Consider the following 27,808-nt stretch of genomic DNA (forward strand, 5'->3'; position numbering starts at 1 on the left):
AACTATGTTGTGCCAACTGTATGTGGGGATTATACTTACAATTAAAACTTGTATTTGATATACGAATGAGACTCAAGGAAATCAAAACTCTTCTTGGAAACAGTAAGAACATCTGAGTCAGTAATTAACAAATGTTGACTGCCAAGGAAATTCAAACCAAGGTTTAATAAGGGAGGAATTCTTGTACAAATAAATATAATAGCTATATTTAAAAATAAGAATATCTCTCATGTATAAGGAATTTTTATATTTTGTGTAGAGTTCTAGAGACTGAAATTTATGAGTACTGATATCTGATTAGTATGTTGAAGCTATTACAATATGAAGTTTGTCTGAAAACAGACTAGGCTATTGTGTGAGGTGAAGAGTTTCCTGTAGTTAGGGGTATTTAAGCCACATCAAATTATGGGTTGATTGGGTGGTCTAGACCCTTCCTCCTCAAAGTGTAGTATCATCTGGGAGTCATTAAAAGGGTAGAATTTCAGGTTTCACCCCATTCCTGGTGAATCAGTATCTACAATTTACCAAGATCCATGAATGATCTGTATACACGTTATGTCTGAGAAATAGTGCTCCAGTTGACATCTAATGAATTTTCATATTATTTTTATACTTTTTATAGGATTATGTTGTGTTGCAAAATTTAAATAACAGTCTAGAAGTGGGGTAAATACATGAGCTTAACCCCACTTTCTACTTTAAAGTCGCTAACTGAATTAAATACTTCCCCCAGAAAAAAAGATTGTTTCTTGGATATTGTAGTTAATTTTAAGTGAACAGTTATTGACATACTAGTTCTTTGTTAACTTTGGACTCTTGGCTTTATACAAAAGTAAAACATGCCTTTTGGATTTGCTGTAGTACACTCAGAATATTTTCACTAACCCCCAAATTATATTCAGTGTTTAATCCTTCTCCAATTCCTTCACGCATGTCCTCTTTATTTTCACGAAACCCAGGATTCGTGACTCTCCCTCACAGAAACGTTCCCTTTCTGCTCAGAGTAGGTACTGATTTTGTCTCCTGCTTCCTCAGTCTGTATGAATGGACAGCAGCAGCAGAAAGAAAAGAGGGTAGGTAAAGGGAGGTGGAGATACAAGGGGGACTGGAGCGCGATGGAGAGACCAGACTCTGCTCAAAGCTAAAATTTACCGGGTCACGGAATACTTAACATACAATTCTCATTACCAAAACAATATGAATGAAGAAGAACTGAAGAGGTAATGAGAAATGACAGATGCCGCCACACCCTAGATTGGCTTAGGTCCCTACAACCATGACTACCATGTCCTGGCCCAGTGGGAAGAAAACTGCTTAAAGAAATGACAAGCACAGAAGACCGGGGAGCCAAAAGGTGCCCAAGTCCGTTCCCATCCCCACCAGCTCAGACTGACACGAGCGAAGGCTGTAGAACCCATTGTGTGAAAGAAGCCCAGGCGGGGTAGAGTCTGCCCCCTTCCTACTTTGCCCATCCCTGGCCCTTGCCTTCGCAGGGGGCACTGGGAGCAGAGCGAGCCTCGGCAGCCCGGGAGCGGCTCTGGGGGAGACGAGTGTATCCGCGGGCGCGTGTGCGTGAGGAGGAGAGCAAAGACGTGATTACTTCAGAATTTATTTAAGGGCCGGTGGAAACCACTGCAGCAGCTTCCAGGGGAAGCCCTTGTTCCAGAGGAAGAGGAGGTGGTGGCTGCCAAGGAGGAGGAGGGGAGGAGACTGAGGAGGAGGAGTAGCAACCACCGCACGAGGCAAGTGAGGAGAGAAGATGCTGTAGCGTCCTCACCGGCTCCCAGCAGGTTGGTTCTCCCGGCCAACTGAAGCGAGCAAAGAGGCTTGCAAAAAGGCTGGGAGGAGAAAAATGGGTGTGTGTGTGGTGGTGGTGGGGAGGGGGGGAGCAGTGCGGAGGGAGGGGGGCGGCGGGGGGTGATGCTTGCCTTTCCGGAGAAAAAGCGCCTCCTTTAAGTGAAATGAGACGCAGGAGCGCGGAAACAGGCTGGAGGCCAGGAGGAGACCTGTCCTGCTTTTTGCATCCCTAGGGACTCGTTTTCCTTTAGGTTTCTAACTCCTAGGGTTAGCCTTAAACTCCAGAGGGGCTCCAGGAGGGACGACTGGGTGGAGAACTTCTCTCCCAGATACTTCTCACGCCTTTTCTCCAAGATCTCTTTTGGAGGGACGCCCCACACACCCCGGGTGGCCCGGGCGCGGAGAGGGAGCGGCGCCGCTTGGTTAAGTTTCTGAAAGTCAAACCCAGTCTCCGGTCCCCGGTCTCCGCCCCGGGGCTCCAGCTGCACGCGGGGAGCTGCGGCTGCTCTGGCAAAGGGGCCGCGGCTGCTTTAAGAGCCGCCTCCCCCTTTCCTCCTTTGACAATGGTCTGAACCGAGCTCTGCTTCCCAAAGCAAAATTTGTAATATGCCATTTTTCCGATGGACGCTTCTCCTTTTGGCTGCTGACGGAGCCACGGGAAGATGCCGAACTCCTGCCACGCCACCCGGCCGGGGCACGTTCCGGGAGGGCGCCGGGGCACGCGTGTGTCTGAGCTACCTTTCTCCTCCCGTTGCTAGGGAAATGGTCCAGGAGTGCTGGGTGTGAGCCTCCCTTCTCCTCAAGCCGGAGACTGCGGTTGTCATTGATCAATTGAAGAAGCAAGGACCCGAAATCACAGACATTAGGTACAGAAACTGTCTTTGAGTTTTACTGTCTCCTTTCGCTGTATTTTTTGACCACCTCCCTGGCCCCACCCCGCCCCCAGGGAAGATGAGATGCAAATTCCTCCTTGTTGATTACTGTTAGATGTCTTTTGCTTTCACCTCATCCTCTCCGTCTCCTATCTCTCTACCTCCTGCCTACTTGACTGTGTCCTGTTGGGCAGGATGAACAATTTTAGTATGGAAATGATGAAGTCAACTTCTTCAAGGTGGTGGGGGGTGTGGCTGAGAGATAACTGTCCAGTAGTGTGGGGTAAGCTGGCTCTTTGGCTGTCTGTAAATGCACTAGGGTAAAGAAAGTGTAAAATGTGTCCATTAAAGGTGATAATCATATTTCCCGAGGACAGAGGCTTTCAAAGAGTTAAATAGGAGGGAGAATATTCATGTAATGTAATCAGACAATAGCTAGGATTTCTCTCACTGAATTACTCCTTGTGGGTTAACTGAGGTGGAGCTGAGATGGTTCTTAAGACTAAATATTTTCAGAAGAAACGCACTATAGAGAATAATTACATTCTTACCTCTAGTAGGGCCGAAATCTTAGTGATATGATTAAATAAAGTCATTTGTTGATAGCAAAAAGAAAAAATGCTTTTTGTAGCATTCTCATATCTGAAGACGTACTGCTTGGATGGTATACATTGCTAAAGAACACATTGGATTTTGAGAGCCTTTGAGTGAGGACTCCAGTGGGCATTCAAACTTTTATTTTGAAATCTGAGAAATTTAAAAGACAGTCAAGGTTATGTGCTAAGAATAAAGGAGTTGATTTTCCTGATATAAAATTTTGCCAGCTAAATTTAAGCACTGGGATAATTAAGCCAATCAGGTTTATTATTACTTTTTTGTTTATCAACAAAATTAACAATGTCTCTGTCTAGGTTTCAAAACCTTCAGCAATTTAAGGAGGAAAGCTTCAATATCTAGATGAAGATAACATAATTTATATACCGAATTGACTTGGAGGGGGGAATGATGAAAAGGCAAATATCAAGGCAAATTGTTAGGATGCCCTTTTTGGCTTTTCAGAAATTATGTGATGAATGCAGTTTTTAGTGTTGAAACTGATTATAAAAGTTAAAAGTGATATATCTGGGTGAAATGCACTAGACATTGAATGACCATAGCCTTCTGGACTGTGCAAGTTGCTTCAGATGTCATCCATTCTTTAAAAGGGTGTTTAACTCTTACATTGAATATGTATCTTTAATTGCTTTTAATACTTAAAATGTGCAAAATGTGCATTTAAGAAATGTTAGACTGCATTTTAAGGATTATTCAAATATTTTGTAATTTATGTTATAATCTGAATTCTAATGAAATAAACTAAGCTAGCTCATGAAAGTGGCCTTATTTTTTTATAGACTATTTTTTTCTAATTTTGATAAGAAGACTTTGGATATACTCATTTGGATTGACTATAAGGTATAAGCAACATATATTCATCTTATATCCTAAGTAAATTTTGCATAATTTGATTTTTATAAATTGGATTTGAAGAGTTCAAAAGTATCTACTAGAATTAAACCTTTAGACAGAGCAGCAGAATGAGTCATACAGGTAAAATACTGTTTCTACAAAGATTAATGTTGATCACTTTATAATAGAAATAAATACTTACATTTGTAATTGCCCTTTATATGTTTTGCTGTGTGTTCTCAGTCAGATTACCTATTAGATCTTTTCTTTTCTTTCCTAAGCATAGCTTATTGGCCCTCTTTCATGAAAGAGATAACTAAAGTTTTAACATGTAAAGTAACTTGTCCTGGTTCACGTGCCTTAGGAGTGGAATCAAATCAAGTTCTTTTGAGTGTAGATTTAATAGACTTTCTAAGTCCCTAAGCCACTTTTAATCATAGCATCTTTTGACTAAATCTAAGACTACCTTTAATGTTGATTTAAGACCCTAAAGTTTGTGAATGTTTAGTATCTCATGATAGCAACGAGGGATTGTTAGGATATTATATTCAGGTGAAAATTATACTGGGGTATTCACTGCTGTTATGCTTTGCCTTGGAATTTAAAATTGTTCTAAGTAATTCAGGGTGGAAAGGAATTAATAACTTTCATTCAAGAATGACATAGTTTAAAGTATAGATTTAAGAATTTAAAATATAGATTTAAGAATTTAAATCTACAGGTAACCCTAAAATTTAAACCTTTTAGGGTTTAGGTAACTCTAAAATTTAAATCTTGTGAGTGGGCACAAATTGTCGCACTGCTATGATTTGCTCTCCCAGTACTTTGTTTTAACCTTAAATGTCAAAAGTAAACACATTGGCTCCTGGTGATTATTTCTCAGAATGACATAGCTGCTCAGTGTGTATATTTCATGCATGACCTGCTAACTAATTGTTTTAAATAATCAAATGTGTTGGAACACTTTTTGTTGTTTTCCACTTCCTTTTCAATTAATATAAGGAAAGTTTGAAGCAGTTAAAAAGAGTTTGCATTTTCCATCTTTGTGATAGTCTTTGAATGAAAATCAAATTGAGACAAATGCAAGAAACAGTTTTATCCATTAAGTGTGTAAAAGTAGTATCAAGTGTGGGTATTGAGGTGTGTGTGCTTATATTCATTTTATGTGTGTACTCTGTTACATATTTTAGTGTGCATACAAAATTGAACAAATTAAATTCCTGCCTTCAGGTAGCTCAGTGTTATGAGCAATCAGCAAAACTTCAAAGCATTTAAAATTTTCCTAATATTCACTGACCCCCTTAATTTTTTAATATAGGTTATCATTCACAAAATACTTTATTACTTACATACTTTTTTAAAGTTTCTCTTAGTTTTCAGGATTCCCTGACCAGATCATTCACAGATAATTGAATTTTGCTCCTCAATAGCCCAATTTATATGAAGACTCACATAAAAAGTAATTAAATATTGAGCTGTTAAATCTTGACATTCTATTTGAAAATATCACCAGAAATATTTTCCCCAAGGACAGGAATGTGTAGGCAGAAAAATTAATTGACCTTGCATTGTAAAACCAAAAAATGCTTCAGGATCAACAACTAAACCTGCCTTTCTTCACATTAGCCTTTTGCAAAACCAAGCCATCTAATTAATAGCTGCTGGCCATAGTACAACCACCAAAACTGAGATGAGTTTGACTTTTCTTTGAAACATTAGCTAGAGGATGAAAGAGAAAATGAGATAATTTCTGATTTTTAAGATGCCACATAATTGTTCAACCATGCACCTAAGTGTGTTTTGTCTATTTTAAATCAAATTTTAAAATATTCTGAAAGCAGTTCATTTATTTCATGACGGAGAACTTGTGATTGGCAGCTGAGATGTGAAGTTACTACATTAGCTAATATAATTTACGACATCTGTTTTGCAGAATATTTGAAAGAGTGTTAATTTGTATTGTTTGGATGAAAACCACACTATGCAGTTAACAGGAAAAAAGGAATATTAAGTGTGATAATGAGTATAATACTCTAAACAAATTTATATACCTCAGTTTATTTCATAACATTTTTGTCTAATTCAGTCAGTATTACTTATCTGCTCTGGGTAGACCACATAGGAATTCAGGGAGAGAGCATATAAAAGTAATAAAATGGAAAATGTAATGTCAAAAAGCTTAAAACTAGTCAATTTGAAAAAAAAAAACTGTTGACTAAAAAACAAAGTAAAAGCTGATTATTATATAAAATAAATACTCAATGATTTGTAGATTTTCTACAAGAAAGAGTAAACATTAATTCATTGAATTACCTAAGTCATTCAAAAGTCATTTACTTCCTACCCGTTAAGTGCCAGACACTGTGCTTGCCATGAACAATATACAGTAGTAACAAATAAGGGTAACATAAAAGGTATTCTCTCTAAGAGATTTGTAAACTTGCAGATAGGAAAGGTGATGAAATAATAATGGAAATAACATGTTTATTTAAATTGAATTAGGTGGGATAAATCATGAACATGAACTTTGAGAAACAGGTGAAACAAAGTTGCATATGGGAGGTGGAACAAATGTGATGTCATGGAAAGAGAAAGCACTTAGGCTGAAGGAAGTAAATGAATCATATTTCATTGAGGTCAAAACATTTTGCTTGGTTGGATTTGGGGCAACAGGTAGGGGAAATAGAGACAAATAGGCTAATAAGCTGAAAAATATTTAGTGAATTGATGTCCAAATGACATTATTGGAAATCATTTCTTTACTAAGACTCCTTCCCACTTACTTTCTTTAAGCAATGATGTGTGAAGTGATGCCCACGATTAATGAGGACACCCCAATGAGCCAAAGGGGGTCCCAAAGCAGTGGCTCGGACTCAGACTCTCATTTTGAGCAGCTGATGGTGAATATGCTAGATGAAAGGGATCGTCTTCTAGACACCCTTCGGGAGACCCAGGAAAGCCTCTCACTTGCCCAACAGAGACTTCAGGATGTCATCTATGACCGAGACTCACTCCAGAGACAGCTCAATTCAGCCCTGCCACAGGTATGCTTCCTGGTAGCCTTTGTTTCTCCTATTGTAATTGAAAATTCGAAAAGATTTAAATAAAATTCACTTTACTCCCATTCTTAATGTTACTTTTCCACTTAACATAAGTGATATGCACATTTTGTTGAGAACAACTTAGGAATACATGATTAGTTCACTTGAAAACTTGCCTCAAACAAAATCATGGACTATTAATGGTGGTTGGAGGCTTGTGTGAGAAGCAAGAGTTCTTACCCGGTCTTTCTTAAAAGTTGTATTTATGTGTCTTAGTGGGGTAGAAAACCACTTGTTGATCAGCTTTTAATGACCAGAATGTGGAGATCGTTTTATCTTTCTTACCTTTTAAACATAAGATTGACATTTGGAAATATGTGTTTTTCATTTTCAGTTGTATGGTCTGTCTTTGACCGTACTTTGGAAGCCTCGTGTCCAACTATTGTTTTGTCTTTTTTTTTTTAATGCCTAATATCTGCTTTAAAATTCTTGGAATTACTAAAATTACTAATATATTATCCTCTCCCTTGAAAAAAAAAAAAAACACTTTAACTGGTTTCTTTTTATTTTTAAAACATTCTGAAGATTGGTGAACGGGAAAAAAAAAGTTAAGCCTCACTAACTTAACATTGTTAGATTAGCTATGTTTAAATACATTTCTGTCAATCTTTGTATTTTACAGAAAAAAAAAAAAATCTAAGATATTTTAAGAACTGCCAGCCTATTTATATACAAAGTTAATGATTAAAGTCAATTTACTTATTTAAGAAACGCATAGGCTGGGCGCAGTGGCTCAGGCTTGTAATCCTAGCACTTTGGGAGGCCAAGGTGGGTGGATTGCCTGAGCTCGGGAGTTCGAGACCAGCCTGGGCAACATGGTGAAACCCCATCTCTAGTAAAATACAAAAAATTAGGTGGGCGTGGTGGCGTGTGCCTGTAGTCCCAGTTACTCGGGAGGCTGAGACAGGAGAATTGCTTGAACCTGGGGAGGCAGAGGTTACAGTGAGCCGAGATCACGCCACCGCACTCCAGCCTGGGACAGAACAAGATTCCATCTCCAAAAAAAAAAAGAAAAAAGCATAATATAATTGTGCCTCTTTTAGGTATGAGAAGAAACATAAAAATGAATGGGATTTTTAACAGTCACCCCCATTAAACTAAAACTTTCTTTTAAATACAAGGTTGATTGGCCCTCTCCTTAAATAACAATACACTAAATGTGAAAGAGTTGAATTCTCTTCACAAAGTTATGGCTTGTAGCAAAGATATCTTTATAAATATTGAAAACTATATATTCAAAATTGATAAAATTCTAAAGCTATCTGTACTGTTAACTCATAGACATATTTATGACTCTCAAAATGGAAAGGATCACTAAGAATCCCCTGTTGCATCCTGATTAGGTAATCCCATAACCCTATGTGAATAACTGCCGTTCCAGTCCTTTTCATTTTCAGTCAATTTATCTTGTGCTGAGATGAAATAATGTTTTTAATAACTCTCACTTCTTGGTACCATGGTTTATGTCATCACACAAAATGTTTTGACTCATTTCAAAAGGCAGCTATGATAGCTACACCAAATATTATATATTTTTAAGGAAGATATTTTAGTCTTTGCAATTGCTCTTCATAAGGTGATTTCGAGACCTATCATCATCATACTTAATCTCTTGGAGGATTATTTGAGTTGGTTAATTCTCTTGTTAAAGTGGTCCAAGAACCAGTCACACTCTTCCTCATCTACTGTGACAAGTGGAAAATGGGGCAATCATTTCTTCTTCTGGATACAGTGTTTCATTAGCTTAGACTAGTATGATATTTAGAGACAAGTTCAACATACCTTCAATGTGTACTGGAGCAGCAGTCAACTGAAGTTTCTAATTGACTTACATAGATGCTGCAGTGTGTTCCCATTTCCCCTCCACTCTTCTTGGAAGTTGATTCTAATCCTATATGTAAGACTCTGCATTTATCCCGCTTACATTTGTCTATCTATATTTTATTCAAACTTGAAGTTTTCAGTTTAAACCCTAATCTTATCAAAATGCATCTAAAAGTAATTTGGATTTTTAAATTTTCCCCTTCTGTAAAAAAAGGTGACTATTTTACTTAAAAATGTTGTGAAAATAAAGCACTAGAACAAGATACTTTAGGAAAGAAAGGAGAAAACTGAAAAATATTTTTATACATAACTGATTGTAGAGGTGAATCTCTTTGTATAACTGATTGTGGAGGTAAATCTCTTTGTAAAAGTATAAGAAAAAAATGTTTTATTTCTAGCTCTTCAGTTGTATTGAGTATCTAAATTATGATTGCCTTTAAAATGTTAAGTTTTAATTTTTAAATATACTGCCCAGCCTTTTATCTAAATCCCTTGGGGCCAGTTGTATTTTGGAGCTCACAAGTTTTCTGATTCTCTCTCTCTCTTTGTCTCTTGTTCTCAGTTTCTTCTCTCATTCTCTCTCTCTCTCTCTCTCTCTCTCTCTTTCTGTGTGTGTGTAACATATTATAGAACACTATTCCTGAAGGACTGTGGGCAGCACCCATATTTCTGAATATTTCTGAAATTTTTCTGAAGAGAATTCTATGAATATCCCTACTGCATTGAAAAAATAAAGACTATAAATAGTCTCATGATAAGTATAGGTCTGATTTTCCCACCCATCAAATTCATTACATGTTTACAAATAAAGTATCCATTTCAGAGTGTGTGGATTTTAGAATTATAGATTAGGGATTATGAGCCTATACATTTAGATGGCTATAGTTCTATTCTAAATTAAAAATACTTTAAGGATATATTTTTCAATATCAATTTGTATGTTGCTATTATAAATATCTGAGTACCCCTAGAAATCCACAGGTCCTCAGATAGCGATAATCCTCTTTTTTTTTTTTTAAAGAAAGCGTTTAATAACCTAATCTGTATCTTTAGGGCTGTAAGTTTTCTATAACTAATAGAGGAATATTCTTCATTAATTGCTATCGTTGAAAGTTTATGAATATTTTATAAATAATGTGTCATTATTTGGTGGCACTGCATTTGACATTTAGATGGAAGGTGAAAATGACAACCATAAATGTGAGTTTTGAGGCAGAAATAAGACATGTAAAATTGAAAACCACTAGAGTAACAGAAAAATGAAAATTATTTCAGCAAACACAGGGTAGAATTGAAAGCAGAGATAAACTTATGACAGAGATGTCTTAAATTGCCTATTCAGTGCTATTAGGTCTTGGTGATTGGAGCTTTACTTTAGTCACTTTCTCTCCCATTTTTTTCTTTATAAAAGAATGCAACAATAACTTTTAACAATTTTAACCATGTAAATTATTTTATAGCCATGTTGTTTAGTTTTTCATTGTGTCTTTGGGTATATCTGTTTAAAGGGTGCTGATAATTCCACATCATTCCACATCTCCAGGCCTGAAGTTTCTAAGCTATGCCCTCAATGGTCTAACTTATTAATGCACAGATCCATTTTAACGTTCCACAGAACCTCAGATTCAACATGCTCCAAACCCAGTTATCATCTACCTCCAACTCACAACCTAAGTGTGCTCTAACTCCTTACCTACACAGCTTAAGAGTCCTTATAGTTGGTGCTTTCTTCCTCCTCTAAATTCAGTCTTCAGTGGGCCATACTTTTTGTACCTCTTAAATAATTCTCAGATCTCTCTACTCTTCTGTTTTTCTTGACACCTGACTCTGAAATTCTTTGCTACATCTCCTAACATTTCTAGTGTTGTAAATATATCAAATTATATGCTTGAATAATACGACACTGTTTGGTGTGTCCCAGCAAACTCCATTCTTTTTCCTTCATGCTTGTTCATCTCTCTACCTATAATGTTCTTCCTCAATGTCTTTGTCTGGTTAATTTCCCATCTTAGCCAAAAGTTTATCTCTTTCAGGAACTCTTTTCTGAACCCTAAGTACATCCATTCTGTGTGCCTTATTCTTATCATTTATCATATTGTAATCAAATTATCTGTTTATGTGCCTGTTCCCCAACCTAAACTGTAAGCTCCTTGAGAAAACGAGATCTCAATAGTGCAAAACCCCCGAACTGCCAAAGTACTAGACTCATAAAAAAGGCTTTTAAAGTAAATGCAGAACTAAATATATGTGCATTTTGATGTAGAAAGAACAATAAACTTGAAATAGGAAGATCAGGTTTGTACTGTGACCCAACTGCACATCACCAGTTTGAGACAGAACTTCAGATTTCCATGCTACAGAAAGTGTTTAATACTAACAGCTTATAGGGTAACTTGTGATGATTGAAGAAAATGAGACACATAAAAACTAATTAATGTATAAGGCATTAAATATAGAATTGCTTGCATTTGTTTTATCCAGAATGCCAAAAGATGATCATTTCTATACATGTATGTGAATAATCGTTAGGATAATTAGAATAATTTACTAGGTATTGACAAAATCCTACACATTTTTGAGAACAAGGGGAATAATAGTCAATTATTAATGCACTTGTTAAGAATGTTTAGAGGAGAGGTAAAGGGAATGTGCTTCCTATTGCAGAATATCGTATGTAAAAGTTTAAAATTTGTTTTCATCACCTTTTTTTAGCATATATCGAGGGTCCACTGTGCATTATTAAATAGTTACGTATGTTTGTAAAGCTGATGGGGAAAACAGTTTGGCTCTTCGACAGTTTAGGGAGTAGAGTTGCTTGGAAAAAAATACATAAATGGGCCCAAATAAATATAGCACTGGAAGATTATAGAAGTACTGAAAGTATTTGAATTATGAAGTTGATATGTGATTCACTACAAAAAGTTTCATGTGGAAAGTGATATTAAAGAGGTATTTTTGAGAAAAGATTGGTAAAGATTCTGAGGTATTCCATGTGGGGTAGTAAAGTTGCGCAGATAGAACTTTGCTGAAGGACATATGGGAAACCAAAATTCAGCATATGCTCTACTTCTTAGGCTAGGCTTAGGGTCCTTACTTTGCACAAAGAAGACTCTTTGGGGATTCTTGTTTGTTTTGTTTTAAAAAATTAAGTGGCAATCAATAATGAAAAAAGATTTGTTTGATGAAATGTTATGGGATGAAAGTAAAGTTCTATATGGTGGCTGTGGAGTGTAGACTGTTATTATGTGTGGTGCAAAATAAAGACAGGAATTTCCTTGTAGGATAATCTGTAGAATTTTGGGTGAACTGATGATCAGATCATGAATAAAAAATATTCTACAATCTTGATTTTGGATGGATTACATGATATTTATCAGTTATCTATTGCTTAAATAATGCTATATAACAACACAAAAACCTCAATAACATACAAAAATATGGGTTTGTGGAATTCAGCTGATCTTGAATTGGCTGATCTTGGCTGGACTAACTTTATGTCACTGGCTAGCTGAAGGTTGGCTGTGTCAGCTTTATGTCAGTTGGTTGTTGTCTGATTCTGATCCAGGATGGCCTTGGCTGAGTCTACTGGGGCCATTCACTTCTATGCCATGTGTCTAATCTTGCAATGGGCTAGCCCTGGCAGGTTCTCATGATCATGGAAGAGGAGTAAGAGCCAATGGATATAAGCAGATGCTTATTAAACTTCTGCATAAGTCATTTTTGGCAATGTCACTTGGCCAAACCCAGAGAGAGTGGAAAGCAGAACAGAATTACATGGCAAAGGGTATGGCTATAAGTGAAACACTGGGACTATTAGTGCAACTGACCTACCACAAATGTCACTAAAAGAGTCATTTGGGTCATTTTCATGTTAGAGAAAGCTTATTGTGATAACTTTCTGGTGAAGTGTGGAGATTTGAAATAAAAATGTGACCAGAAAACTAGAAAAGATAATTGAAATGTAAAGACTATTGAAGAGAAAGAATGGTCAGGGATGGGTAATGTCCTGAATGGCTAAGGCTTTGGACTTGAGTCAGAGGACCTGAATTTGAATTGGGGTTCCTTCCTTTGTTAGCTGGAGGACCACTGGAAAGTCACTTGATTTGTCTCAAACTCTCTTTCCTTAATTGAAAAGAGTAAATGACATCTACCCTTAGGAGTGATTGAAAAGAGGTATGAGTATGTGCTTCAGAAACCCTGAGGATTTTAAAATGCCAGTTTTTTATATGTATAATTTGGGATGTGTTGGTGTACATCTTGACAAGAAATTAAAAGAGGCTACTTATGGAGGACATATATATCTTTTGACATTCTAAAATTCAAACTATTTGAGTAAATCTTATAGAGAGCAACAGATTCTGCCCTGACGGCACTTTTATTCTGAATGCATACTACCTAGGTAGAATTGGACTTGCTACTTACTAGCTCAATAACCTTGGTCAAAGTGCTTACTTCAAATAATGATAAAAACTGCCTCATAAGATTGTTATAAGAAACAAATGAGTTGGAACATGTCAAATGGTCAATTCAATGCCTCACAGGTAGTACATGCTCAATAAATGTTAAATGTAGCTATTGTTGCTGATATTATCATTGTAGATATTATCATCATTATCTTTAGCCAACCTTAACTGCACAATTTTACTGGGTAATAATGAACAGTAGCACAAATTGAGAGCACTAAAAATCCTTATTCTCTTTAATCTTTATCAAATTTTAATGGTCTTTTGATTTATCTTTTTAAAAAGTTCTTAACTACATTTTCCTAAATTTTCCACTTCCACCATGGCCAGTCACATATGTCCCTTGATTACATCAAACAACATCCCTTCCTATTGTGCTGAGATTATAACTGAATTGAGCTCCTTTGTGTTCTGTGAAACCTAATACCAGCATATTGTTTTATCCCTTACCTGTCAAAGAGAAAGATGTTCCATCTTTTACCTCCTGTTATAGCCATCCTATTTTCTTAATGTGTATTTCTCTCTTCTAGTTATTTTTTCTTCTGGCCAAATAAAATGATATCTGCTTATGGTCTATATTGCTCATTGCTTCTTTTTCCTTTTAAACCCTTACAATCAAGCTTCTATCATCATTGTTTTCCTAAAATAAAGTACACTTGTATATGCCACCAATATTTTGCAAATCTAGTGATGCTTTCATATTCTTCATGTCCCTTGAATTATTTGTGTTAAGCCATGCTATTAATTATTTCATGTTGAAATTCCCATGCTCTTCATTCTCCATAACATTCCCTTTCTAGGCTAGTAGATATGTTGTCCTTCAGTGCTCATTATTTTCCTCCCACACACTTATCTATACCCATACTTGTCTTCATTTACTTACATTCTCCAATCTTGAGCATTGCCCTTCTAGTATATGAATACTTATCTCTAAATCCTTGAACACTCCTTTTTACCTCCTCTCTTGATTGTTTATTCCCTCTGTCTCTAGTATCTTCAATTACTTTTTTTCTAAGCTGGCTATTTTGCAAGATGTTCAAATAGATTTCTTAAAATTAAAATGATGACAAGTACAATTGACAACAAAAAAGTCCCTTGACTCTGTTTCCCCTTAGTTTTCAACTTATTTTTTCTTCTTCTGTAAACTTATTCTCCAAGTTTATCCTCCAGACTTGCTTTCACTGTCTCAATTTTTTCGACTTCTATACTGCAGTCTGATTTTTACTCTAACTCCCTGTTCAGAATGTTCACTGTCACCAATAACCAATTAATAATTGTAGTAGGTTTGTTTTATTTGACACCACCCTTCTCCAAAACCTAGATAAATTAATCTTATCCCTTTAACTTTCATGATGCCATACTGTCTTAATTCTTAAATATTTTGTTTTATTCCTCTCAATTTTTTTCTTGTGGGCATTTCCTTATGTAGTTACTTCTTAAATGTTCAATAATAAAGATAAGATTAATTGTAACAGCTAACATTTCTGAACACTACCACTATGCCATTCAGTGTTTTATTTAAGCACCTAGATATTAAAACGGGAGTGTTTCCCTCTCTCTCTGTTGGAGATAAAGCTAATTAAGTGAGGCACAAGACTTTATTTGCAGGAGATGCTAAGATATAGTCCAACCCGTTAAGTTTAGTCTTAACTGAAACTCCACATTGCAACTCTACAAAGATTGAGTTGGAAAAGCTAGAAGAGAAGTACAATTGTTTTGGAGAGCTGTTGGTTTGTTGTACATAGTCTACCACTCCATGTATGAGAAATGAGAGCAATTCTTGCTCACCTTAGCCAAGTGAGATGAGCTTCAGGAAAACATTCAGAGAGCCTAACAGGTTTCCTCTAGAGAGTAAAGGATATAGAGTCTGAAATCTAAAAGCAGCCATGTAGCAGATGAAGGACTGGCAAGGCAAGCAAGTCCTCTTGGTTCTCCATGGTCAAGAAGAAGGTTGGCAATGTTTGAAGAGCAACCGCGATCCTCACAAGGGGAGCTTGCTTAGGGTTATCTTAAGCCCATAGGTGAGTAGACTCGCAGAAGCCCAGGTTCCAAGGTTCCAATGTGGTGAATTATGAGCAACAAATTTGGAAGATTGATTCCAAGAGAGGAGAACTGACAGAGGGGTTCTTTGAGAATGCCACAGATGCACTCCAGAAGAAGAAGAAAAAAAGGTCATTGCTTCCACATTTGCCATTCCAGAAATCCCAGACAGTGGTGATACAAGGGTCAGCCACATGTAACTGTGGTCTTTCCCCTCCAAGTTTTTTTCACAGGCCCTGAGTCTGAAGTGGTCAGAAACAGTTGCTGTGAGTGGGTGACGTGAGAGTAAAGAGAGACCACCAGACACCTACCCTCCAATGCAGACTTCAGGGCTTGAAGTAAGCCTGAACCAAGTGTGAGGGGAGAAACTTTAGGTTAGATGGGACCTTAGGGCTGTGTCTATTTTATAATCCTATATCAAATCAAAATTATAAAATCATTAGTCTAGACTAGACTTTTTCATTATAAAACAAAAGATAATAATTTATTGTCTAATCATACCAGCTAGGATGGCTGTCTGAAATTTTGTTTCATATTAATTTCTTAACCTGAGAGAATTAGAGGAGATAAAATGGTTACTAAATTCAGCTTATTCATTAAACTGGGTAGAGGAATCATCTCAATTAAGATTCTAAACATTCCAATGACGCCATTATTATTACTATTCCCATTTTACAGATAATGAACCAAGGCACAGAGAGATTTGGTAACTTCTTCAGTACTACACAATTTGTAAGTGGTATTCACCAGGATCCCATTAATGACATACTTTTGTTTTTACCCTGAGCCCTCTTCTTCATCTTGTTATGTTCATCTAGATTAAAAGAAATATTAAAGTACTCTGGAAACCCTGTTTAAGAGACATGGACAATAGAAAGCATTTCTTGTGGCCAGGTGCAGTGGCTCTTGCTTATCATCCCAGCACTTTGGGAGGCCAAGGTGGGTAGATCACCTAAGGTTGGGAGTTTGAGACCAGCCTGGCCAACACAGTGAAACCCCATCCCTAATAAAAATACAAAAAAAATTTAGCTGGGCATAGCGCCAGGCACCTGTAATCCCAGCTGCTTGGGAGGCTGAAGTAGGAGAATTGCTTGAACCCAGGAGTCGGAGGTTGCAGTGAGCTGAGATCATGCCATTGCACTTCAGTCTGGGTGACAAGAGCGAAACTCTGTCTAAAAAAAAAAAAAAAAAAAAAGGAAGCATTTATCATGACTACTTCTAAGGCAAACAAATTATTATTAATGAAATTTGAAATGATTATTAGAATTCATATAATTATACTGAATTTAATTACTCAAGGATCCCCAGTCTGATATTTATAATACTATACATTTTCCTTTTTATGCATTGAGCATACTTTATAAGATCCTTTTTATCAGCTAGAAAGTATAGGTTACATGAAAAGGTATTTAACTAGAAAGTAGAACACTTGGATTTCAGTTTCAACTTTTGCTAAATCAACCCTGTGACATTGGAAAACCAGTGAACTTCTGAGATTTCTATTTACTTACATACAAAAGAATTTACTATTTTCTATTGTCTTAAATACAAAAGAATTATAGTCTCTCTAATCTGTCGTATAATTTTGCTAATCATTATAAAGGGCAAACATTTTAGCTGTATTAGTTTAATCGTGACTATTTCATGAATAGTTACTATTTATTCAGCAGATACTTTAGGGCCTGTTCTGTGTAAGCTTCTATGCTTATGGCATAGTGTTGCTATCTACATTTTATTTAATCTCGTCTTTGGTCAATTATGGTTTCTAGGAATATTTAATGGCAAATAAGAAGGCATTGCCTAAATTCTGCTGACTGTCACATGTATTTGTAAATTCAGTGAAACTGGCTGTTATTTTTAGTGATCTTATTGCCTTTTATCCTTTACTGTGATGAACTGTACATGTTCCTAGAAAAGGTCAACTTTTTCCCTTTTGTTCTAGATCTCATCCCCCCTTGCTATTCCTGCACAAAACTTTTGCATTCTTTTTCCTACATTATGAATCGGTCCATCTCTAATAATTATAACTGAAATATTAAAATATGTTCTTACATTTCTCTTAATTTTTTTAAAGCTATTAACACCCTCCCCCCCCACCACCACACTACCAAGATACCACCCCACCATTTATCTTTCCCTTTACAGCAAAAGATTTTTGCTTTTTTTTGTTTTTTGTCTCTGTCACCTGGGCTGGAGTGCAGTGGTGCAATCTCGGCTCACTGCAACCTCTGCCTCCCAGATTCAAATGATTCTTCTGCCTCAGCCTCCCCAGTAGCTGGAGCAACAGGCATGTGCCACCGTGCCCAGCTAATTTTTGTATTTTTAGTAGAGACGGGGTTTCACCATGTTAGCCAGGATGATCTCCATCTCCTGACCTCGTGATCCACCCCCCTTGGCCTCCCAAAGTTCTGGGATTATAGACATGAACCACTGTGCCCAGCCTTGTTTGTTTTTTTTAATTGCCTATATCTGTTCTTATTTCTCTCCCCAAATTTTCTCCTGAATCTACTCCTGGATTTAGGCATTCAGCTTGAATTCACCCTGACTGGAGTGGATTTAAGAAAACATGAATTTAGATCAACTTCATCTAAACTGCTCTGTGAAGATTAGCAATATTCCCCATATTGCTAAATGCAGTGGCCATTCCTTAGTCTTTATTTATGCTTACTTTATCAGCATCTTTAGACACAGTGGATCTCCCCTTCTTTCTTGAGACACTTACCTCATTTGGCATTAGGATAGCCCACTTGCCTCGTTTTCCTCCTTTGTTTTTGGCCACTTTTCAGTCTTTATTATCATTCACTTGTCATCTTTCTGGTATCTTAATGCTTGATTACTCCAGGGCCCAGATCCTAACTTTGTCTTTTTCCATCTCTATTGACACCATTGATAATGTCATCCATTTACTCCATTTAAATATCATCTAAATGTTGATGACTCCAAAATTTTCATGTCTTCTCCAGACATTCCTTCTACTTTCATCTCAATTAATAGCAACATCAATCTTCCATTGGCTTAGGCCCAAAACTTCAGTGTTTTATTTCTTCCACATTCTCTGTGCAATCTATCAGCAGTCTCTCAGTGTTTCCTTCAAAGCATAGCAGAATTGAACCATAAGCACCTCTGCAACTCCGTCCTAGTCAGAATCACTATCTCTTACCCAAATTAGATGAAATTTTCCTAACTGTTCTCCTTGCTTGTGTCCTTGTAGCTCATCGATATAATTCAGAGCAATAAAAGAGATTCTGATTTGGATTAAAAGTAAGTCAGAGTTTGTTTCATATCTGCTCAACTCTCTGAAATAACTTCCCATCTTAGTGGAAAAGCCTAGGTCTTTAACCAGTCCTACAGTGTTAACATTTGCAATTCCCCTTTACCTATCTGATAACGTATCTTACTGTTTTCCAGCTCACTCATTCTATCCCACCATCCTGGTGTTCTTGCTGTCCAACGTGTCAGGGATTTAACTGCCTTAGGGACTGCTGTGGCTGCTCTGTAGGCTTGGAAAAGTTGTCCCCTAAATAACCATATAGCTTGCTTTCTTCACCTTTCCAGGTCTTTACTTAAATATTTACTTAGTAAGGCCATGCCTGATCACCCTGCTTAAATTTATGAAATTATTACATCCCTCTTCCTAATACACCCAACCCCTCTTCTCTACTTTTCCTCCAAAGCATTTATAACCACCTAGTATAGTGTATATTTCATTTCTTTATCTTACTTATCTCTTTTTTCCTCCATTGGGCTCTATGCTCTCTGAGGTCAGGCAGGGGTGTCCAGTCTTTTGGCTTTCCTGGGCCACATTGGAAGGATGAATTGTCTTGGGCCACACATAAAATGCAAAAACACTAATGATAGCTGATGAGCTAAAAAAAAATAAATCACCAAAACTATCTCATAATGGTTTAAGAAAGTTTACGAATTTATGTTGGGCCTCATTCAGAGCCATCCTGAGCCACGTGTGACCCATGGGCCCCAGGTTGGACAAGTTTGAGTCAGAGGATTCTTTTATATTTGGTTCACAGCTGTATTTTCTGCCTGTAATATCTAGCATTTAGTTGGAGTTTAAAAAACTACTAAATAAATGAAAATAAAGATTATTCTTTTTCTTGTTGTATACATTCTCCATATCTATTCTATGGTTATTTAGCAAATCATGCAATCATAAAAAAAAAAAAAACTACCATATATTAAAAATCTTAATGAACACAAGAAAACAAATATAATTCGTGGAGCCTTATGGCTAAAGTGTCTACAACACGAGTGTCATTGTGTGTGAGACCAGCATTAACGCTGCACCTCAAATCCCCTTCTAGAATGAAGTGGATTTTATATCAAGAGGTGGTGGTGACATTTTGAATATGTTACAGTCATAGCACTGAGGTCAGAATGTATATGATTTGCTTTGAAGGAATTTTTAAGAGATAGTGATACAATTTCTGTACATTTCAAATTCCATTTTTTCACATTCTTCATGTTTTTTTCACTAAGGAATTTATTAAACTAAGCCACTTTTCACACACAAAAAAGTGTATTAATAGTTATATGACATTACAATACTATTACCACTATTTATATTATCTATATCTGACTTTCAGTTTGTGGAAGGACAAAACTAACAGTAGAATATTTTGATTAGTTTTTTGCTTTGGAATAGTTTATATTTAAATTATTCTCTTTTTTTTTTGGCCTGCTCTTATTGTTATTCAATCAGAGGGAAGGATACCAACAGAAAAGTCATTAGTATTATCAAGATGAGTTTCTATCTAACCTGAGATTTTTCCCTAAAATGTATAGTCTAATTTGTTGTACTTAATATTAGCACATTTATGATTCATTTATTTTTACAAATCTTTGATGAGAAATTCTATATGCAGTAACAGAAACATTGAAATTCACACTATTTACTATTCCTGAATAGTTCACTTCAGAGCTTTACAGCTCGAGGGTAAGGTAGCAACCACCATCACGATTCCTCAGTTTGTGAAAAAGAGAGTTTAGAACTATGATTGTGGACATCTTCTTTTAAAACATCACTATCACACTCTAAGTAGATCACACACCTTTGCATTGACCTCTGCAATTAAATTAGTTTACAAAATAGTATCTCTGAATTAGCTAAGGCTGCCTGGCCCTTAGTAAACCCTCAATACTTGTTGTTTGTTTACTTAAGAGTCATAAAAATTAAGTTATTTAAGAGAAGATTCATAGGCCAAAGGTACATGGGGTTTGAATTTTAAGTTACAATTTGTACTGCAATCAGAGTTTTATTTGTGACACCAATAATTTAAAAAATACTAATAATAAGGCTCTACTAATTTCTCTCAAATATGATTGAATTTATTAAGATTCTGAATAACTGGCAGTTTCTTCCTTGGGCCTTAAATTAGGACAAATTTCCTCCAAAATGAATATTTTTAATCATTTTTGCTTTTCAAAAAGTGAGGTTGTTGGCCCTGGAACTGGGAATAGGTGTTACAGCAAGAAAATGAAATCTCATTGCTCTTGGCTCCTGGCTCTGCTTTCCCTCCTAGGTCAAGAGGCTTCAGGTTGTCTTCCAAGCGAGTATAAGGACTAATAGTTATTCCTCAGATATTTGCCAGAAAAAGGTTTCTGTTTTGAAGAGGTATTTGTTTGTTTTTTGTTTGTTTGTTTGTTTTTGTTTTTTCTTTCTTTTTTTAAATCTATAAGCCCATGTTAATCTTGATGTTAAGTAGAATAAATTGCTTAGGAACTGATGTGATTAGAATTTGACATTACATTGTTCTACAGTAAATTAATTTTCATGGATTATTCTTACCTATGATTTTCTCTTTTTATGTCCACTTTTAGTGTAATCTGCTTCAATTAAGGTATGTGATATTATAGTTCGATTTTTTTATTAATTCTTGTGAGAGTTTATAAGATGCATTGATATGTTGCTAATCGATAATAGATTAATTGAACAAATTTTTTTAAAAAATGCATAATTAATTTGAAAGTTTTCCATGATAAGAATATTACTTCATGATCTATTTCTTTTCTCTTTTTTTTTTCTTTTTTTTTTTCTTTTTTTTTTTGAGATGGAGTCTCGCTCAGTTGCCCAGGCTGGAGTGGTGCAGTGGCCGGATCTCAGCTCACTGCAAGCTCCGCCTCCCGGGTTTACGCCATTCTCCTGCCTCAGCCTCTGGAGTAGCTGGGACTACAGGCGCCCACCACCTCGCCCGGCTAGCTTTTTGTATTTTTTAGTAGAGACGGGGTTTCACCGTGTTAGCCAGGATGGTCTCGATCTCCCAACCTCGTGATCTGCCCGTCTCAGCCTCCCAAAGTGCTGGGATTACAGGCTTGAGCCACCGCGCTCGGCCTTCATGATCTATTTCTAAGATAAAGAAGATAAAATCAGTTCTAAATAATATAAAAAGTATATTATCTTTGTTAATTTTGTATATAGAAAAGTTTATTTTAAAATGCTGCCGGGCGCGGTGGCTCACGCCTGTTATCCCAGCACTTTGGGAGGCCAGGCAGGCGGATCACGAGGTCAGGAGACGGAGACCATCCTGGCTAACACGGTGAAACCCCCGTCTCTACTAAAAATACAAAAAATTAGCCTGGCATGGTGGTGGGCGCCTGTAGTCCCAGCTACTCAGGAGGCTGAGGCAGGAGAATAGCATGAATCCAGGATGCAGAGCTTGCAGTGAGCCGAGATTGCACCACTGCACTCCAGCCAGGGCGACAGAGTGAGACTCTGCCTCAAAAAAAAAAAAAAAAAAAAAAAGTAACTTCATTTTGCATTTCCACATCATAAGTTCTGTGTTAGAATAACACACGTTTTATTGTCTCTCACAATAATTATAGAGTTTCTACTTCTTGCAATTCTTTTATTTTTAGCATATATTTTGAGGCTGCTATTAGTTTTATTTGACTGTATCATTTTTATAACTTCATGGCCAGTTGAGCCTTTTATCATCATGAAGTGACCCATTTATTTCTGGACTGCTGTTTTCCCTTGAATTCTATTTAATCTGATTTTATTACTAGTAGTAATAGTATTATAGCAGATTTCTTTTCTGTTAATGTTTGCATTGTGTGCCATTTCTATATTTCTACTTTCAATGTGTCTGTGTTCTTATATACGTTTCCCACAAATAATGAACAGTTTCTCAATTTTATTTGTATGCAGACTGATAATCTTTCTCTTTAAATTTTTTGGTATCTTTATAATTACTGTAAATACTTGTATATTTGTATTTAGTCTACTATTTTACTAAGGGATTTCTATTTTTCCTATCTATTCTCTGTATTTTTTTTTTAAGCAACCTTTCATGCCACCATTTGAATTGCATTTATTTCTCTGTTACTCTAGAAGTTTTACACTCTTGCTATTCTTTTGTTAACCTACAAATTGCAATGTGCATCCTCAGCAAAGTATAATGTTAATGTATACTTTTCCTGCCTTATACTTCCATGTGTGATTATATTTTTATCAGGCAATATACCTTTAGATTTATTCACGCGTATACCATTTATGTTACCAATTATTCTTTCTGGATCTCATTCTTTCTGGTTTTTCATCTGGGATCATTTTTCTTCTACTTGAAAAACAAACTTGAATATTTCTTTTAGTGTACCTCTGCAGATGAATAACTTTCCTGGTTTAAGTTTTGCAGAAAAAAATCTTTACTTCACCTTTATTCTTGAAGGGTATTTCTACCGGAGATAGAATTTTATGTTAGTGGTTATTTTCGCTTGGCACTAAGACATATTATTTTATTCTGACTTTCATTGTTGCTGTTGAGAAGGCAGTTGTCAATTTAATTGTTGCCTGTTTGAGAGTAAACTGTACTTTTTTTGTTTATCATTTTGGCTGCTTTAGAGAGTTGTTTTTAGAAGAAGTTTTACTGTAATGTACTTAAAATGTATTTCTTTTTATTTTCCATTTTTTCCTTCTTAGTGTTCATACAGAAGGAAGAGTTTTTTTTAGAATAAGTTTTACTGTAATGTACTTAAAATGTATTTCTTTTTATTTTCCATTTTTTCGTTCTTAGTGTTCATAGAGATTATTAACATTGTGACTTACTGTCATTTATTGGTTTGGAAAAATATTTACTTTGCTTCATTAAATACTGCCTCATCACGTTCTATTTCCCCCCAATTTTGAAATGCCACTTCCTATATGCTAGTTCTCACTTTATTTTCTATTCCTCTTACTCTTCTATATTTTCCATCCCCTTGTTGCTCTGTGATTCATTTGGAATTTTATTTTTGTACTGACATTTTAGTTCACTAATTTTCTCTGCTGTTTCTAATTCGCTGTTGAATCTATATATTTTATCCTTTGTTGTGATTACTATCTTTTAAAATTCTTTTGCATTTGTTTTGTTTTTAATTTTATTTAACATTTTAAACATGGTCATTTTAAGTCTTTCTGATAACTTGAATATAAGGAGTTCCTTTTATCTGTTTTATTTGTCTTTTGGTGAATTATTGTTCATTTTTATTGTCTGGTTATCTTGTGTACATTGTTATTTTTGACCGTGTGACAGTCATCTTATTTGTAAAATAATCAGTGGAAGTCAATTTAGTTATAGGAGAATATTATCTTCATCTAGAGGGAATATTTATTTGTTTTGGCCAGATATCTGGAAAATAGCGATCTTAATTACCTCAATCCAGATAATCCCTGGGAAGATCTATCATCCAGAGATTATTTCTTCTATGGTACAGTTCTTAGGAATCTCACCTCCAAGCGAGGAAGATTCACCAAGGCCACTGCATCTTGAATTCCCATCTCTTCAGCCTTGTGAAGTTGCCAAATGCACTGAGCCAGCCTTTTCTTTTGCCACAACTAGGGAAAAAGCAGGTCCAAATGCCCGAGGGCTTAGTTTTCCTTAGATTCCAAACTCTAAAATCTTCACTGTCTTTTTTGCTGTCTTAGTTCAAAAGTGAATTAAAATTTGTTTTAAAAATTATCCAATTTTTCTAGTCGTTCTTATCAATAGAAGTGGTCCTAATTACACAGTCTGCCATTACTGGAAGAAGGCCGCAACTTTAATAAGCACAATAAATATACTAACCTGATACCAGTGTGGGTAACAAAGTGAGGCGCCCTTCTCTACAAAATTGTTTTTCAAATGAGCCAAGTGTGGTGGTACATATCTGTAGTCCCAGCTGCTGGGGAGGCAGAGGCAAGAGAAGCCCTTGAGTCCAGGAGTTTGAGGTTACAGTGAATTGATCCCCCCCCACTGCACTCCAACCTGGGTGACAAAACGAGACTTTGTCTGAAGAACAAAGAAAAGATAGCTTAAAATGATTTTCCTAAACATGTCCATTTCTATGACAAAATAAGCAGTTTTCAAGTTTTTTTCTTCTGGTGTACTACTAGTCTTGCTATATATTCCTGTGAGTATCCTAGATGTCAGTAATTGTTCCAACAGTGTTGAAAAAGTCTTCCTTCCTCCAGCATTTCCTCCTTCAAATGCATCACCTTCACAGCTGCAGAGTTATCTGTTTAAAATACAAATCTGACTGTGCTACTGCCTTTATTAAAATACTTCTATGTCCACAAAGAAACCCCAACAGAATGAATAAACCAAATTCAGCAAGGTCACAGGATAAAAGATAAACATACAAAAATAAATTGTACTTTGGTACAGTATCAAAGAATGATCAAAAATGAAGTTAAAACTACTCCATCTTTAATAGTATCAAAAGTAATGAAATACTTAAGAGTAAATTAAACACAATACATACAAGAGTTGTATAGGGAAGACTATGAAACACTATTAAGAGAAATGTAAAAATATCTAAACAAATGGAGAGCCATTCATGTTTTAAAAGATTCAGTACTATTAAGATGTCACATATGACCAAATTTGTCTATAAATTCAACACAGTTCTATTAAAATGTCAGCAGGCTTTTATACAGGAGAGGATAAGGTGATTTTAATATTTATATAGAAAGGCAAAGGACCAAGGATAATTAAAACAATCGTGAAAAACATTAACAAAATTGGATAATTTAACATTTACTGATTTCAAAACTTACTCTAAAAGGACAGTAATCAGGCTAGTTTAAGGATAGACATATAGAGCAATGTAAAATGAGAGAGAGTACAAGAATAACCCCTTAGATTTATGGTCAATTGATTTTCAACAAATACACCAATTCAATGTGGAGAAGATAGTCTTTTCAACAAATTAGGCAAGGGTGATTGGCTATTCAAATGCACAAAGACTAATTTAGAACCTTACCAAAGATCATACACAAAAATTGACTCAAAGTGGCCCATAGACCAATATGTAAGAGCAAAATGATACACTCTTCAGAAGAAAATAATAGGAAAACATTGCTGAAACCTTGGATTAGGCAAAGATTTCTTAAACATGGCACTAAAAGTACAATCCACAAAAAAAATAATAAATTGAACTTCATCACAATAAAAAAAAATTCTACTTTAAAATACATTAGTAAGAAAATAAAAATACTAACATAACTAGGAGAAAATATTTTCAAAACTTATCTCTGATAAAGGTCTTATATTTTGAATTTATAAAGAACTCTCACAAGTCGATAAGAAGAGGAAAACCCAATTAAAAAATGGGTAAACAATTTGCATAGACATTTCACCAGTGATGGTAAATAGATGTCAATAAGCAGATGAAGATATGCTCAATCTCTGTAGTCATTAGGAATTTCAAATTAAAACCACATTTCACACCATCTAGAATTTTTTTTTTTTTTTTTTTTTTTTTGAGACGGAGTCTCGCTCTGTCGCCCGGGCTGGAGTGCAGTGGCCGGATCTCAGCTCACTGCAAGCTCCGCCTCCCGGGTTTACCGCCATTCTCCTGCCTCAGCCTCCGAGTAGCTGGGACTACAGGCGCCCGCCACCTCGCCCGGCTAGTTTTTGTATTTTTTTAGTAGAGACGGGGTTTCACCGTGTTAGCCAGGATGGTCTCGATCTCCTGACCTCGTGATCCGCCCGCCTCGGCCTCCCAAAGTGCTGGGATTACAGGCTTGAGCCACCGCGCCCGGCCTAGAATTTTTATAATCAAAAGATAATACCCAGATTAGTGACATTATGGTGAATCAATAACTTTCATACATTGCTAATTGGCATGTAATAAGGTACAACTACCATAAAAATAATCTAGTCATTTATTTAATTTTAAAAAATTTACTCCTAGAAATCTAACCAAAGGAAATGAAAACATATGTTCACGTATATCCTGTTCACAAATGTTCATAGCAGCATTATTCATAATAACAAATATCCTCAGGTGGTAAATAAAATATTGTGTATTCATGCAATGAAATGCTATTCAGCAATAAGTAACAAACTATCAGCACTACAATAGGAATGAAACTTTAAAAATCATCTTGCTAAGTGAAGGAAGCCCATCATAAAAGATTACATATTATATGATTCCTTATTCATGGAATATCCAGAAAAGTCAGAGCTATAAGATGGAAAGGAGATTAAAGTTTGCCTGAGGCTGGAGGTGGGCATAGGAAGGGACAGCAAATAGGTAGGGATCTTTTTCGGGGAGATAGTAATGTCTTAAAAGTGGGATTGTAGTGATGATTACATACCTCTATACATTTATTAAAATAATAGCATTCTACACTAAACACAAAGCAATTTTGTGATATGTAAATTATTTTTCAATTAAGCTGTTAAAAAATAACTTTCCATGGCTCCCAGTCACCTAGAGAAGTTTTCACAAGCTTGACTGTAAATGAGAATTACTCACAGTGCTTGTTGACGATGACATCTTCTCTGGAAATTTTGATTTCATACTTTTAACAATCACCTTAGATAATTCACAGAATTACATTTGTAAAATGCTAATCTGGAACATAAATGATTAAGCTTCTTACTATGTCTTCAAGCCTGACCTCTAATCTGCCTCTCTCCCCCTTTATATTCTTCTATTCTGTCTCATAACTTAAAATACAAGTCTAAACTGGTTATTAATGATGGCTTACTTAGTGTCATTATATGCATTTTTGTTCTCCAAATGCAATGTAATCTCTCAGAGCAAAGAGATGTTTCCTTATATGTGCATATCTTCCTAAACTACTAACACAGTGTTGTGTGAGCCTTTATCTAGACTTAACAACTGTTAGGTGTTTGAAGAGGTTCACCCGAGGTTAGAGACAAACTCCAACTGTGAACTCCACAGCACCTATCACTTTCACCACAGCATTCTCAGATTTGGGCACAGTATGCACCCTGAAATAGGAAACAGTGGTAACATGAGACCATGATTATCTGGGACATGT

At 36.0% G+C, this 27,808-nt stretch overlaps 1 protein-coding gene across 1 annotated transcript in view; it reads left to right on the forward strand.

Moving 5' to 3' along the window:
* The first annotated feature begins 2,261 nt into the window (after positions 1-2,261).
* The window catches only part of LOC117090843 (liprin-alpha-2-like), an 89,983-nt gene continuing 64,436 nt past the window's right edge, over positions 2,262-27,808 (forward strand). The window contains exons 1-2 of the mRNA XM_033223478.1: positions 2,262-2,663; positions 6,912-7,162. Of these exons, the coding sequence (XP_033079369.1) occupies positions 6,914-7,162 (249 nt within the window). The 5' untranslated portion in view covers positions 2,262-2,663; positions 6,912-6,913. The remainder of the gene's footprint in view (positions 2,664-6,911; positions 7,163-27,808) is intronic.

Source organism: Trachypithecus francoisi, unplaced genomic scaffold (assembly GCF_009764315.1).
Source record: "Trachypithecus francoisi isolate TF-2019V2 unplaced genomic scaffold, Tfra_2.0 Lachesis_group11, whole genome shotgun sequence".
Taxonomy (NCBI): Eukaryota; Metazoa; Chordata; class Mammalia; order Primates; family Cercopithecidae; genus Trachypithecus; species Trachypithecus francoisi.